A 16232-nucleotide genomic window follows, 5' to 3' on the forward strand; every position below is an offset into this window, starting at 1 on the left:
TTTTTAATTTGGTTAAATATTGAAGATTAAAAACAACAACCAGTATTTATTCATGTATCATTTATTGATGATAACTACCCTATGATATACAGGTACAGAGAACTTTGTTGCCGTGACCGATTCAGATCAACAATTTATCACCGTCCTTGACCTTAAATCCATGACCTTCATGAAAAAGTTCCGAGGTTTTGAGATAATCTATGACGAGGATGGTGAAGAAGAAGAGCACGAAGTTGAGGCAATTTCCATACATCCCGATGAAACCCATCTAGCATATACCACTATGTTTACCAGTGAAATCATATTTGCTGATTTCCATGGAAACAAAATAAAAAATGTGCCAGGTATAGACTAATTCTCCGCTTACATTGTAATTCTAAGTATAGCTTTAAGTGTAAATTCTTCCATGTTTCATGCTGAGCCAAATTGAAGAGTAACTTAGCGAAATTAAACGGTAAATTATAAGTTTCATTTTTGCATTAATTGCTAAAAGTGTTATTAGAAGTATAAAACGGCGAACTATTTCAGGTTTTCACTATTTACTGTAATAAGTGCGGATGTTAGTTTTTTGCGCATGCGCTGTCTGCAATCAAAATGGCGCCCGAATTTAAAAATAATCGTCGAAAAATGTCAGATTTTCAGAACAATCAATAAGACGGTAATGATTTTTGAAAATAATTTATGGTTTCAGAGAATGCTGACCGGACATTTAGAAGTTTAGATTTTACACCAGATGGGAAACATTTCTATGTCCAGGATTCAAATCATCTTATTTTCTTCAACACTGCCACTTTAGATGTAAGATTTCATAAAATAATATATGCATAAGTAATCAGTTCATTTGATTAATTGCAATATCAAATTTCATTTGATTTTTATTAGTTTCAAATGACACAAATTACACTTCTACACTGCTTCTACTTAAGGGTGTCCTACTGGTTACGACATCTTATCTGCAATTTTCATGTAATTTTGTTGTGATTAATGGGCTCACTCCAAGGGCTCACTTTGTTTCCAGAGTTTTATACTTCACAACAGCAGGTGCCAAGTGCTTTGTGGCAGGTGTAAAAAGTTGCCCCGTACTTCAGTGTTGTTATAATTTTCTGGTCCTTTATCATTGATGCCAGCACTATTAAGTGTTAAAAATTGAATACCGGACAAGTCGGTGCTAGGGAGCATGAGGGCTGTTGCACTTAATCACTTTCCCTCATGTACAGACTGAATCAAACCGAGCTTGCAATTTTCATGTAATTATTTTGTGATTAATGCTTCTGAGGGATCACCTTGTTTTCAGATATTTTTTTTACTTTGAAGCTCTTGTCCCTACACAGTTTTGTCTTCAAAAGAGTGATTTGTTATAGAGGCTATTTAACTATCTTACAGAAGGTCAGCAGTTCTACTCACGTGCCTGCCTCTGTTTAAAAAAATTTACACGAGCTATATCAGCAATACTCGAAGAAATGTCGTCATATACTATGACATTTAACAGAGTTGAGGTTTTGACGAAATTTTCCCAAACAGTTTTTATTTGTTGGTTAAACAAAGGTATAAAAGGGAATAAATAAAATGAAATGAATAAATATTAAATGACGTCATTTTGCTGTTGTCTAATTACAGGAAGTCGACGTGCTAGATCATAGTAAAGATTTGGTAGCAGCAAAAACGGTAGACATGAAAACGGTGGTCTCTGTGGCTGATGACAGTAATTTACGAATCTGGGACCGGACAAGAAGCAAACAAACTACTACTGACAGCGTGGACAATAATTTTTCCCAAAAGATAAAGATGCTAATGTGAGATTATAATTATGGTTCTTTACCCTTACAACGATAATATTATAAATGAATGTGTCTATCTTTCAATCAGGAGAAAACCATGGATCATTTTTACGTAGAATTTCTAAATATGTATTGACTGAAAAGCGATCAGTGAAGACCCTGAGTAGACCACAGAGTTGTTACGGAAGTTCATGGTCTGCACTGGTCGCTTCGGCAGTGTCAGTTACCTCTAGCACTCCATGATACTCTTAAATTGCTCACTTTACCTTAATGATTTACCTAAAATGAAGATATATTTTTCACATTGCTGATGCGGGTTTATATTTAGAAATAGTTTTGGAATAATGTAAACTAAATGAGGAACTAGGAATAAAAAACAGAGCCTACTAAAAATAACAATCGCATAAGCTTTACATTGGGTCTACTGGATATATTGCGTATGCCCTCAGCATTGCAGTTCTACGTTTACGAAGGTATAAATTTCTTGCACGAATTATATATAAAAATGAAATATCAGCCCTGCACAACATTTTTATGGTATTAAGTTGTCACCCGTATTTATGCTTAACTTAGCCAGGGGAAAAGGACCACAAGAACTACATGTTCTACGTAAGACGTCAGGAAGAGATTTCCATATATGACGTTAGTTTATTTAAGTCGAATAAACCGACTTGAAAGTGATTCCAACATATGATAAAAGTTGATTTAAGTCCAATAAACCAACTTGAAAGTGATTCAAACATTATGACGTAACTTGATAAATCCAATAAACCGACTTGAAATTGATTCCAATATATAAAGTAAGTTGATTTAAGTCCATTTAACCGACTTGAAAGTGATTCCAACATATGATGTAAGTTGGTTCAAGTCCATTAAACCGACTTGAAAGTTATTCCAACATATGACGTCAATACATTTCAGTCCAATAAACCGACTTTGAAGTTATTCCAACATATGATTTATGTACATTTCGGTTTAAGAGGCCCACTTGGTATAAAATTATACATCATGAACGAATTGTTGCATAAATATCTTAAAATAAAAATCAGGGTCGATACCTTTGTATTTTTTTTTTCGAACTGATTTACAGGCAAATTTGGTCATTGGAACCTACAAGATACATATTCGTAGACGGTACAGCAGCTAAGAAGGGCTCATCAGATAGACTGTTTGGCGTTTATGATTGCATCACGGACAAGTTTATCAAAATTCGAACAATGGTAAATATTTATAAATATGATTTTAGCTTATTTGATAATAATCAAGTAAGACTGACCGCTTTTTAATATAAATATATCAGTGAACTTACAATTTGAAAATCACCACACAGATTGTTTTACCTTTCGTATAGTACACACAGTGTTTTATTTCATGACCAATTAACAGTTTTTTAAGTTAAAATGAAGCAACCTTGGAAAGCGAGATTCGACGGTAAAATGTATCATTAATATCTTACTACATCTCACCATTTATATACAATGTACATGCAGAACAAAAGTTTTTATAAAAAGAAAAATTGGAAAATATTTTTTTTTACTATATTTAAGGTGGAATTCAATAACAAACGCTGCAAAGTATATCAGATTGATGCGACAAGGGTTTTGGTATTGCTGAATAGAAAACTATTTGTCTTCAATTTGAATACTATGGATATAGAGACAAAACTTCAAGGCTTCACAGGAAAATATAAGAGCGATTTTATATACACGCCACGAAATCGTAAGTTCTCTACTCACTGTTACATTAATCACGGGTGTCCGTGGCTGAGTGGCTAAAGCCGTTGATTTTAAATCACTTCCCCGCCCGCTCCCTTCCTTAACTGGATTATTTCAAGTGAGGCAGCTGTCCAGTCAGCTTATTGAACGTCGATGGTTGTGTACAGGCGCCTGTTCCTGTCTGAAATAATGCGCGGAGGGGCATCCGAGTTCTTCCTTCACGTTTGTCCTGGTGCAACGTAAATCCCCACTCATCACATAACACAAATCAAGATGACGATAATCAATTTTAGCTCGATTGTTTAAAATGTTTCAAATCTTTAAAGATCCTGTCACTCAATTTTTAAATGTTTTTTATCATAAACATAATGCTTAAATGAAAATTTATCAATATTGTATGTTCCAAAAAGCATTATTTGTGATAATTTTTAATAAAGGGAGGTAATTAGAAATTTATTTTATAAAGTCTTAGTGAAAATTTTCCATAACAAATGAATGCATATTTTTTAATTATTAGATATAATTTGGACATATATTTGCAGTACATATTTTACATATTCTTCAATGTGAGGAAATTAGTTTGTAAGCATAATCATATAGATATATAAAATTTCTCTCAAGTTTGGTCACAACCCTAATTACAACATACAGGATCTATAATTCAGTCTTTTTTTTCGAATATTTTTAAAGTGGTCAACACGAAACTTAGAGTAATACATTTACTTAATACGCACGATATGATGTAGTTGTAATCGAGAGGCATAATGCTGAAAGATTTAGGAGTTATGCCCCTCATTACCTACGAATTTTTGCATAGAATGTTCAGTAGTGTGATTTCAAAGCTAAGAATGGTATCAGCATGAAACTTGGAACTTTTTTTTATCATGATAAGGAACAGTTGTAAGACAATGGACAATTATTCTGAAAGAAACATTTTTGGAGTTATGCCCCTTAATAACTAAGATTTCTTTTTTCAAAATCGTTTATTTAGTATTGTGATTTCAAAATAATTCAAGCTATCGATATGAAACTTGGAACACTTGATTTTCAACAAAGGGGCATTACCCTGAAGGCATTATTTTAGAAGTTACACCCTTTATCAATTGAGGATATTTATTTAAAAAATATATTCCGATACGAGCGTTACCCCTGCATACGGTATTCTTGTTTCTGAATTTCTGTGAATCTAAATGTTAATTAAAGTATAGGGATGGGCGATTTTTGACCTGTTCGTTTTATGAAAGTTATACGAGGAAAAAAAAGTAATACTATAGGTTATAGAATGTATGTAATATTTTCACTTTTTCAGAACTAATTTGTCATACAAAGGCAAGCAAAAACCTTAAAATCTATGACCTCAGTACGGGTAAGGTGGTGTGCGTCTTAAAAGCGGGCCAGACTATGGATGTAGAGTCGTTTGTAGTAAGTAATATAAAGAAGGTTATTCAGAAAGTTTGCATAAATTTTGCTACATCTTATATATAAATAATATTCAATGAATTTCGTCACACTCTTCTCTTAATATTAGTTCTGAAACAATTTTCGTGGTACTAAAGAGAGTTTTCATTGAAAGTTAAGAAGTGTTTGTTTACATCACACATGAAGATGCAAAAAATAATGAGAAAAAAACCCCAACGACAACAAAAAACAACAAAACAACAACAAAACAAAAAAACAAACAACAACAACAACAGAAGCAGCTATAAAAATTTTGTGCTTGTGTCTATTACTTTGAGTTTGAACCTCGCCAGTGATGTCGAATTGTTTCATCGGATGAAGCTATCCAGCTAGCTAACAAAAAGTATCCATTTCTATCATGACGCTAAATATAAAATGTGTATCTGTGTTTCTCGAAGGTATCCAATGAAGGCTACCTACATGACCCAAGGTTTACTTAGTTTAAACAATATTTATTTCCAGAATTTACAAAACATAAATATACATTACAAACAGAATACATTGTATAATAAAATACATAAAAGACTGACGATATAAGTTAAAGATATACAATGCTAAAGAATATTTAACTTATTGAAATTCGGAAGAGGATTTGAAAACAAGTCCAAGACTTATGTAAATTCATTTCCTCAGTGGGTTGGAAAGGATGACGACTGACTGGTCAAAATAATATGTAATGTTTTGAGATTTTGAAAAGTAAAATAAAGGTTCCAGTGGTGTGGAACTGAGTTGTTTGCTACCGATAAAACAGTTAACTTAGTATAATGTATAAAACCTGCTTATGAAGTCGTTCTGTAACATGCACCAGCACTAAGCAGTGAAACGTTTGGTGGCGACAATGTATTTTTGGACGCAACTAAAGATATTTGTGTTATGTTCAAAGTTGAGATGTTCGGAGCCCTATAGTAAATTTTGAACAGTGAAAGGACACTGTAGGTTTTCAAAGAAAGTATTTCTTTGAACTTGAAAGTTTGGACAAGAAAGAAGATAATGATTTACAGTTTCAATGTTACCACAGAAACAGTGTGAGTCGTTAACAATAGATTTGCGAAAGAGATCGTGATTTAACGAACTACATCCTAGACGTAAACGAGTGTGAAGTATTTGTGCTTTTCTATCACCAGTGAGATAATATAATGGGGGCTTTTTAAGTTGGCCATTCAATTTTGATTTCAAGATTTCTAAGGTTGAACTTAATTTAATTTCATCGGATAAATTGTGCCAGTCACGGATGACAGAGGGAAGAAAAGAATCTTGATATAGTTGAGTTCTAGAGTTTACGATTGGTATGTTATTGAAGTTTCGTAATTGGTATCTATTTTGTGTTTGTTCAGGGATTATGTTTGATAAGTAGTTTGGTGTAATGTGGTTTTTCATTTTGTAAAATGTTATTAGTTTATGTTTTTTCCTGCGAGTTGCTAAGGTTTCCCACTTAGTTTCGTTAAAAAGTTTTTCAATGCTGCAAAGTTTAGTCGCTCCCGTGATAATACACGCTGCTTCTATTTGAACAGATTCGATCTTTTGTTTTTCGTAATTGTTACAGTTATCCCAGACAACATCACTATATTCTAACAGTGGTCGTATGAAAGTAAAATAAAGTTTTGTAAGACAGACTCTGTTTAGAATGAATTTGAATGCTCTAAATATTCCAATACGTTTCCAAGCACTGATAACAACTGACGAGATATGAAAGTGCCATTTTCCATCATTTTGAAAAGTTATGCCTAAATTTTTATGTTCATCGAAATTTTTGATTGTGGTGTCGTTCATTTTTAAGTCAGGGTGAGGAGGTTTGTTTTTTTGCGCGAGAATATCATGGATTCTGTCTTATTGGGATTGAAATCGATTAACCACGATTTTGCCCAATAATGTATATTTTGCAAGTCATTGTTAAGAATAGAAGAGGCAGAGTAAGGTGTACTTCGTCAGTATTTTTGCCATAATAGTATGAGAAGTATAATCCAAACAAAAGTTTGTTCATAACGTTTGCAGGTGAATAGCACAGGAACAGTTGCGTGCGCATCGACTGATGAAGGGCCGCTTATTCTATATGATCTTGTGGACCAAAAAGTGATGTATACCATTCCTTCAAGTAAGTTTTACTTTATTTTACACGCCATAAGTAAATCAATCTCAATTTAAAATTAATTGTAATTAATTGAAATTATTTCAAATTGAAAACAAAAATCATAACCTTTGTGTATGGAGTCTATTTTTCACTTTGTTTCTTACATCGCTGGTATAAATTACTACCCTGTATATTGACGTAGCAATTTCTTTACGCGTGATTGGCTGAAGATCTTAATTATCATATTTTACTCCCTTGTATTGGTCATTTGAATATTTACAGTATTTACAAAAATATGTTTTTTTAGAATCAAATTTATCAGCATTTTATGAAAATATCAATTATTTATGTTTGTAGAACCCGATTACGACGAGTTTTTCGGGGTGTATAAGTGGATAAATGCTGAAGGTACACGACTTATTTTCAGCACGGAGGGCATGTTACCTAATATGACAAAAGGGGACAGTGTTGATCATCTCGTAGTTTGGGACATACAAAACAGTTTGTATAATTTCTCATTATTTATTCATATAATCGTATAATCAGTCGGCACAAAGAAATCACTTTTTCGTGAATCGCTACCAAAGAAATAAAACCGTTTTGGAAGAAAAAACATAAATCTGCGCTATGAAATTGCATGTATTCTTAAATTGAATTCAAATATCGGCTGAAAGAAATATATAATTCGGTTTATAAATCGATGCAAAGAAACCCGTATCAAAGAAACTGTATTCATAAATCGCCAAATTCCTGTTCACAAAACCAAATGACTCATAGAAACAGTTATTACAATCCAATCACCAATGCAAATTAAAAGGACGCAACTGATTTAATTTAGCTCGACTTTTTTGTGAAAAAATAAAGGTATTGTTACAGTCATTTCGTTCCTGTTTGTCGTCCGCAAACTTGTACATTGATCATAACTTTTTAAGTTCCTTGTGCATTGTCTTCATACTTGGCAACATCAACCCTTAGGACAAGAACTTTAAGTAGACCAGACTTTTAGTAGACTTTGACTTTTATTCATGAATGACATCGACCTTAAAGAATTTTTCACTTTTTGTTGTTGCTATAACTGGCTATAACTTTGTTATTATTGAATGGATTTACTTGATATTATAATAAAATGTTTTTTAGGGTAAAGCCTTTGTGAATATTAAACTCAAACTGACCTTGGCTATCCAATGACATTGATGGATAAATTATCGAATTTTCACTGATTTTTGCTACAATTGACTGTAACTTGGAAATTAATCAATCAGACTTTGACAAAACAACCTTTTAAGCAAGTTCTTCATAAAGTTACCTTAAGATTTAAATGACATTGACTGTCTAGGTCCAGTTATTGAATTTTGGTTAAATTTCATATATTTTCATTTATGTATGGTTTGATTTATACTTCGACAAAACTTGACTTTCTACCAAACAAAATTATTGGATTATCTAGATGTGACTTTGAGCCTAAATTGACCGTGATTGTCAAGGTCTAGAAATGAATTAAATTCTGTTTAAGAGACCACAATTTTTAGGTCAGGACCCTTATTTATATGAAACTCAAATTGACCTTGACTCATTATGACCTTGAAGGTCAACTTATTTTTTTCCAACTGATTTTTGCTAAAATTGACTCTAACTTTGTAATTAATCAATCATGAATGAATTATTTTCATATTTGGACGAGACAACCATTTGGACATGACATTTATAATGGTTGAACTGACCTTGACTTTTAAATGACCTTGATCATCAAGGTCAAAGTATTGAATTTTGTTAAAGTTCTCATAATTTTATTATTAATGTAAGGATTTGATTCATATGTTACAGCAGAACAACACTTGTAACCAAACAGACATGTGCAATAATTTAGATATGACTTAGACCTTTAAATGACCTTGTCTGTAAAATGATCAAATTTTGATTATATTTTCTTAACTTTGTCATTTATTTATGGACAGGATTCATACTTGGACAAAATAACAAGTGTGACAATACAGACCTACTAAAATTATGAAAGGAAAAAATACTTTTTTTCTTATATTTTATTGTAAAGATTTGTTTAAAACGTTTGTTTGTATTTAGGAAAGGTTAAAAGTCGAGAGTTGCCCCGTCAGGCGGTGGCTCTTGTTTTCTAATTGTAAAGGTTGCAAGACAATTTTTTTGAATTAATAACAAGATATTCTATTCTAATAATGCCATGCCTGTTTTATACTGTTTCTATTGATCTGTGTTTTAATTATAATAATTAAAGGGTATCTGCAATATATAAGAATTTATAAAAAAAAATGTTTACATTCTTATGCATAAATGCTCAGGAATTATGGTCCAACATAATGATAATATTAATGTTGGCATACAAAAAGCAATGAATTGATAGGTATATGTCAAGTTCAAGTAATCATTGCAAAATGCGTACACCTTTTTTCTTCTTTTTGCCACTCTTTTCTTCTTTGTTGGCACTTTATTCTTTTCAGTCTCAGGTTTCATCTTTGTTGTCACATTTATCCTTTTAACCTCTTGTTTCTGATTTGTTGTCGCTTGTTTTCTTTTCAGCCACTTGTTTATTCTTTGTCGCCATTCTTTTCTCCTTTGTTGCCATTCTTTTCTTCTTTGTTGCAACCTTTTTCTTTTTCGCCACTTGTTTATTCTTTGTTTTCACTTTTTTCTTTTCAGCCATTTGTTACAATTCAGAAGTCTCTTTGTCTTTCCAGCCACTTTTTCCTCTTTGTTTCCACTCTTTTCTTCTTTGTTGGCACTTTATTCTTTTCAGCCTCAGGTTTTATCTTTGTTGTCACATTTATCTTTTTAACCTCTTGTTTCTGCTTTGTTGTCGCTTGTTTTCTTTTCAGCCACTTGTTTATTCTTTGTCGCCATTCTTTTCTCCTTTGTTGCCATTCTTTTCTTCTTTGTTTTCACTTTTTTCTTTTCAGCCACTTGTTACATTTTCGTAGTCACTTTGTCTTTCCAGCCAGTTTTTCCTCTTTGTTTCCACTCTTTTCTTCTTTGTTGTCACGTTTTTCCTTTACAGCCACTTGACTTTGATTTGTTGCCACTTTTTCCTTTTCAACATTTTCATTCTTCTTTGTTGCCACTTTTTCCTTTTTAGCCACTTGTTTTTGCTTTGTTGCCACTCTTTTCTTTTTTATTGCAACTTTCTTCAGGCTCTATTTTCTTCTTTGTTGTTTTTCTTTCCTTTCTGTCGCTTTTTCTTATTGCCTTCTATTTTACCACTAACGACCGAAAACAATGTCTTTTATTGATATTTAGAAAAAGAGTTGTTTAGAATGTACGACAGTGTATATCAACAAAAATATAAGGCACTGAAAAACATGGACGATACAACATCGGTGGAAGAGCTTTGTCAACTTGACGATCGCCGGATGATCACACTGAATTTTGATAACATTCTTCGAGTATATGATTTGGACACTGGTAAATGTAGATTGATAATTATCACAATAATAATTGCTGAAAATGATAATGATGATAATTATTATGATGACAATGATTATGTTGACTTTGGAACCTATAGTTAAGGTGCAACAGTCTCCCTTGATAAGACGGCAAGCTGTGTTATAAGTGAAAATAATGGTAATGATAATGGTGAAGATGATGATGATGGTATTGATGATGATAAAGTAGATAATAGGAATGACAATTATAATGATAAAGACAATTATGACAATAAAAATGATGATTATGACGATTATGGTAATGATGATGAAAACGATGATGATTAAAAACATGTTGATGGTGATGATTATGATGGTGATAATGATAATTAATATGATTTTTCTGATGCTTAAATGGAGAATAGTGGTAATGGTTTTGATGACGGTAATAACAATAATGATGATGATTATAATACTTTTGATGATGATGATGTTAATAATAGTGGTAAAGATGATAATAAAAATTGATAATGTTGATATATTTTTTAAAAATCCTGTTTTTCATCTGTATTTGCTGATATTTACCAGTAAAGCCTGATGCATGTTTGGACATTTATTTTCAGGAAAATTGCTGCATAGATTGGAGGGACATACTACGTCAGTCAGATTACAGCTGCACGAAAAATCTCCATACATTCTTACATACGGCAGTTTTAACGAGGAAGACTGCATTCGACTGTGGGAAAAGACAACTTATAAACAAGTTGCTACATTCTCGCTTGACAAGACGGTAAGCAGCTTTTTTAAGTAACCTCTAATTAAGCTGAGACTTTTTCCCGCTTTAAAAAAACGGGAACCCTTTTTTAAATTTAAAAATTAAATTTAATTTCAACAAATTTTTTCGTTGATAAAAGGCTAGCGGGGTTTTTTAAAAAAAAGTAATTTAAATTGAAAAATTTTTCGCTTGATTTAAAACGGAAAACAAGTTAAAAAATTTTTAATTTAAATTTCCCAAAAAATTTTCGCTTGATAAAAAAGGGAAGAACCTTTTAAATTTCTTTTGAAAACCCCTATTTTTTTTCAAAATTTGATAATAAAATTCCCAAAAAATTTTGAGTTTTTTATAAATTTAATGATCAAAATTTGATTTTGAACGGCCGGGGTAAATTTGATAAACCCCAAAATTTGGCCCCCCCCCATCCGGGGGGTTTTGGGTTTTTTTTCCCTTCAGGATTTTAATTCTTTTATTGGGTAAGCAATTTTACAGGGGAAAACGCCTTACTTTAAAAAAATAAACCCTTTGTGGCAACGAGGATTGAAACACCACTTAACCTTTAAAATTAAAAAGTCGCCCAAGGGGTTGATATTTATTAAAAAACCCCCGTTTCCCCCAAAAAAAAACAGCAGGAAAAAAATTAAAACCCCCTGGTTTAAAATTATTTAAGTTCATAATTTGCGTTATGAATTTCATTTCTTTTTCACAGATATCCGAAAAAGCTTTTTGGGGTGGATGCGGGCATTTTTTTACACGACGACGAGGGGCACCCAAAAAGGGATTTTTATGGGAAAAACATTGGCATAAAGAGGGGTCAAATATTTAGTTTTTAAAGGGAAAATTCCCAAAACTTTTTTTCGTCCCAAAGGTAAGGGAAAAATACCTTTATACACCCGTATTTCAAAAAATTTCATTAAGTACGGGTTTTTTAAAATTTTCAATTTTGATACAAGTACAGAATTCTAGGGGTCTATCTTTATTTTTCATCAACATTTAAAGTCTAAAATTACAGTCTGCAAATTTGACATAAAAATAATGAAATATTAAACAAGTTCAAAGAATGTTCTGAAATTTTGCAATTTGTTAAATAAATATCATAATGTAAACAAATTTATGCAAGAAATTGGCTTCCTCATGTTAATTTTTAACTTATCTGCCCCTGAAAGCGAGATTTTCTCTTTTTTATATCATTTTTAAGGACAAGCAACTCAAAATTAAGTAATCCGATATCTTATTTAATTTCAAATAATTATTTTTTATTGCATTAATAATACTATCAGAACGACACTAACTATGAATCAATATGTAAAAATGCTATATTTTACTTAAGAAAAGGGCATAACGTATAAGCAACTTTATGATAAAGACTGACGCATAAAATCAGTAAATTTTGGTTTGCGACATGGAGTAAAGTAATAAACAACAAACACAAACATTTACAGTACTGTAGAAAACGTTTTCAAGAGTGAATATTTTTTCGTCAAAATAGAGCTTCCTTTGGCAAAACCCGTTGTGTGGCACTTTTATACGGACACCTTGTGTGGAGCTCAAAACGTCTTGAAATCCAAATAGATTGTATAGATCTACATGTATTTGTTAATCCCAGCACATAATCTTATATCAATAAAACCTAAATTTCGCTCCATTGACAAATATTGTTTCACGTGTATAGATATGCCATCATTTGCCACGAGTACAAACTTAACTTTTACATAATGTTCATGAATTAATAAGGTATTTGGATGTATAATTAATACCTTTTTTCGAAGGAAATTTAAATCTTTATATTAAAAAACTACAATATTCTGGACATATACAAGAGTGTACTACATATTTTCATGCATATGTTTTATCAATTGATCATCATATTTATACGAAAATATCGGAAAAATTGCTTTAGATCTTCCATATCAAAATGTTTTGGAAACATACCTTTAACTATATATGTATATATCTACATGCGTATAATTTATAGGGTCTAAAAAGTCTAAAACAAGCGTTGCAAGTCATACAAAGTGTATAGAACAATCTATAGAATGGTATTGTCAAACATTTTTGAAGGATTACAGTTGAAATAGTAAGTAATGTTGTTGTTCTTCAGCTGAATTTGAGCCATTAGAGATAGAAATACCGGAGGATGTCAAATTCCCCTACTGAAGAGGAGACCCCGATGACGATGTTGAAGTACCGAGCGATGACGAAGACGATGACGATGGTGACGATTAAATACAACAGTTCATATTTTCACATTTACACATCAACACAAACTTGGGCACTTTGATGATTAATTATTGCAAAGACAAAATTATATTTTGATATTTATACAAATTTTCAGGTGACCATAAATATCGTGAGATGGATTGAATGCATGGAAGTAATTCTTAGCTTTATATTGCTTACAAGAATGTGGTTATATCGTCATATTTGTGACGTCATGTGTTATCATTCAACAAAGAAAACTCATGAACATTTATCTATGATAAAATTGTATATACTAACTGACTCCACAAAACTAGTGATTTAAAAAAAAAATGATAAAAAAATACTTTCAAGACTTTTTGAAGTAGTTAAAACTGATATATTTTCATGAAATATTCATTGATAAACCTTTATCAAAACATTAAAAATTCTAGTATCGCAAAAAAACCTTTTTGGTATACCAATCATTTACTAGACATATTATACAATTACTAAACAAACAGAATTTTACTTACTTGACTTTAACTCATTACATTATTGATTTATGACATGTACTCAAATCATGTAACATATATGTAACATTTGCAAAATTTTTATTACAGGGTACACGTTTTGTTTCATTTTACTTATTAACCTATCATTTTTTATTTTCAAATGTCAAAATATTTACTAAAATCTGTGATACTTTACATAAAACACTGCAATATTCATACATTTTATAAAACATTCGAGCTATATTTTTTTGGACATGGGAAGACTGTCTTTCCAGTTAGAACTAATAACTAATGCATTTATGTATTTAGAAATAAAATGTGGCTTTTAAACTGTAGAATAAAATTATAATGTTAAATTGATTTCAGTTTGTTTCTATATTTTGTTTATAATATTTTCATAAATATATTGTTTATTATAATATTGCCCCGCCTTAAAAAAACACAAGGTATTTTTGGAAAATCCCAAATGACATATCTTTTGTGTCATGTGTTTGAACCCTAAAAGTCAACTTAAATTTAAGGGGAACTCTATTAATTAATAGGAGTAAACCGAAAGCACAGGGGACACTTTAATTTGCAAAAATTTTACATATTTTTGATTAAATTTCAATCACCCAATGCATACATAACGTTCGTTAAAAAAAAATTTTTGGGGATTTTTAAAGCTTTTGAAATTTTAATAGTCTGTTTACAGTTTTGCCTTGTTTCTTTTTCGCCCCACCAGGCAACTTGTTTTCCCCGGTACCATGAAAAAACCGTTTTTAGTCCGGGGCTTTTAGACCTCCCCGTCTAATGTAAGGGGAAATATCATATTGAGTCTTTCCTTATCGCATTCACAGGACTTTCCCATAGACCGCAAAACCGTGCAGATTTTACAAACAACATGACAGCCAAAACCCATATATGGATGTTGTTTTTTGGTTAGGGGGAAAAAACATGGTCCAAAATGGAAGCTTAACCCGCAGACACTTATACTTTGACAAAAAATTATTAATAATTATTATCATCAAATTTTTATACCAGATCACTTTAACTTTTTAAGCATTTTTTTTAAGAAATTTTAAAAAAATACGGAAAAAAAAATATTTATTGTTTTTTCAAATGTTGGAAAAAATATGACCCTTTTAAAACCAATCCACTTGAATAGCAACAAATTATAAAAACTTTGTTTTTTTATACAAAATTCTTCATACACCATCTATATCGTTATGTTTTGAAATTGGGTCGCAGCACGCTTTACTACATTACGATGAACGCAAATGTTTAAAAACTATTTTTTTTGACATCTGCCCTTTTTTAAAGGATAAGGCAAAAACTGAGTTTTAGGTTTCAAATTTATTTTGTACAATTATTAATACAAAAAGCAATATTGGCTGATCCTAACTACTTACTTATAAAGATGCCCGGCCCCGTTGCATACGATGACGTCATAAAAAACCATTCAAATGAATGTTTCGATGATGAATTTCCGGCCCCGGGGCACCCTTTATAAAAAACTTTGTTTTACTGTCCCCGGGGAATTTAGGTCCCACGATAAAAAAATATATCGATAAAATTTTCCATTTATTTAAAATCTACCCCAAAGTCCCAAACCACTGTTTGTTTTCAGTCAGTATTTATCTGATTTTCATTTAACTACAAAAAAAATTTTGGTTAATAATAAATTAAAAGGTTATGATAAAAAAATTTCTTTTTAAGATATTTAGCGTGATCAGGATTAAACAATTCAACGCTAATGATAGAGTAATAATATAAAGAAAACGTATTGGCGAATGTCCGCTATTGGTTTCTTTAAATTTTTTGTCATTTACTTTAGTTTTGGCTTGGGATCTCGCCAGCTTTTTTTCAGAATTCTTTACATTAGTTAGCTTTTCAGACGGTCCATGGAATAACACTTATCCGCTCGTGCCCGAAGCTTTATACGAAGCCAGTACGAGCTCGTTATCATTACATTACATATTTAAACAAGTTTTTAAATCATAAAATGTACATGACATACGTGTCAAACTTATTCAAAACGTCTTTTAAAGGGACTCCACTTAGGTTATCTGATATGATGGGACTGGAAAACTTTTCCGAAATGGGATGAAGGTTTGGACCAAATTATTTGTTTTGTGCAAGCTTCAGAACATTCTTTCAACGCGTTTTTTCCCAGAAGACTATTTTTTTTTTTCGTTGTTTTTTTAAATGAGCGGTTTTTTTACTGAAATCGAGCTAGGAATCGGCCCACACAAAAAAATCGAAAATTTTCAAATTTTATTCCGAGAATATTTTACCATCAACCTTTGCATTCTTTTTTCATTTTAAGAGTTCCACTTGATATTACGTAAAGGATATTAAAAATTATATATTTTGG

The 16232-nt window shown here is 31.4% G+C and overlaps 1 protein-coding gene across 1 annotated transcript in view; it reads left to right on the top strand.

Annotated features, from left to right (window-relative positions):
- LOC132713215 (NACHT domain- and WD repeat-containing protein 1-like) overlaps positions 1–11219 on the top strand; it is a 43632-nt gene extending 32413 nt beyond the window's left edge. The window contains exons 24-33 of the mRNA XM_060695704.1: positions 93–344; positions 692–798; positions 1618–1793; positions 2869–2998; positions 3326–3497; positions 4803–4915; positions 6944–7043; positions 7377–7520; positions 10284–10448; positions 11032–11219. Coding sequence (XP_060551687.1) covers positions 93–344; positions 692–798; positions 1618–1793; positions 2869–2998; positions 3326–3497; positions 4803–4915; positions 6944–7043; positions 7377–7520; positions 10284–10448; positions 11032–11219 — 1547 coding nt within the window. The remainder of the gene's footprint in view (positions 1–92; positions 345–691; positions 799–1617; positions 1794–2868; positions 2999–3325; positions 3498–4802; positions 4916–6943; positions 7044–7376; positions 7521–10283; positions 10449–11031) is intronic.
- The last annotated feature ends 5013 nt before the right edge of the window (positions 11220–16232 follow it).

The sequence above is a fragment of the Ruditapes philippinarum genome, unplaced genomic scaffold (genome assembly GCF_026571515.1).
Source record: "Ruditapes philippinarum isolate M1 unplaced genomic scaffold, ASM2657151v2 ctg3091_1_1_1_1, whole genome shotgun sequence".
NCBI classification, from domain to species: Eukaryota; Metazoa; Mollusca; class Bivalvia; order Venerida; family Veneridae; genus Ruditapes; species Ruditapes philippinarum.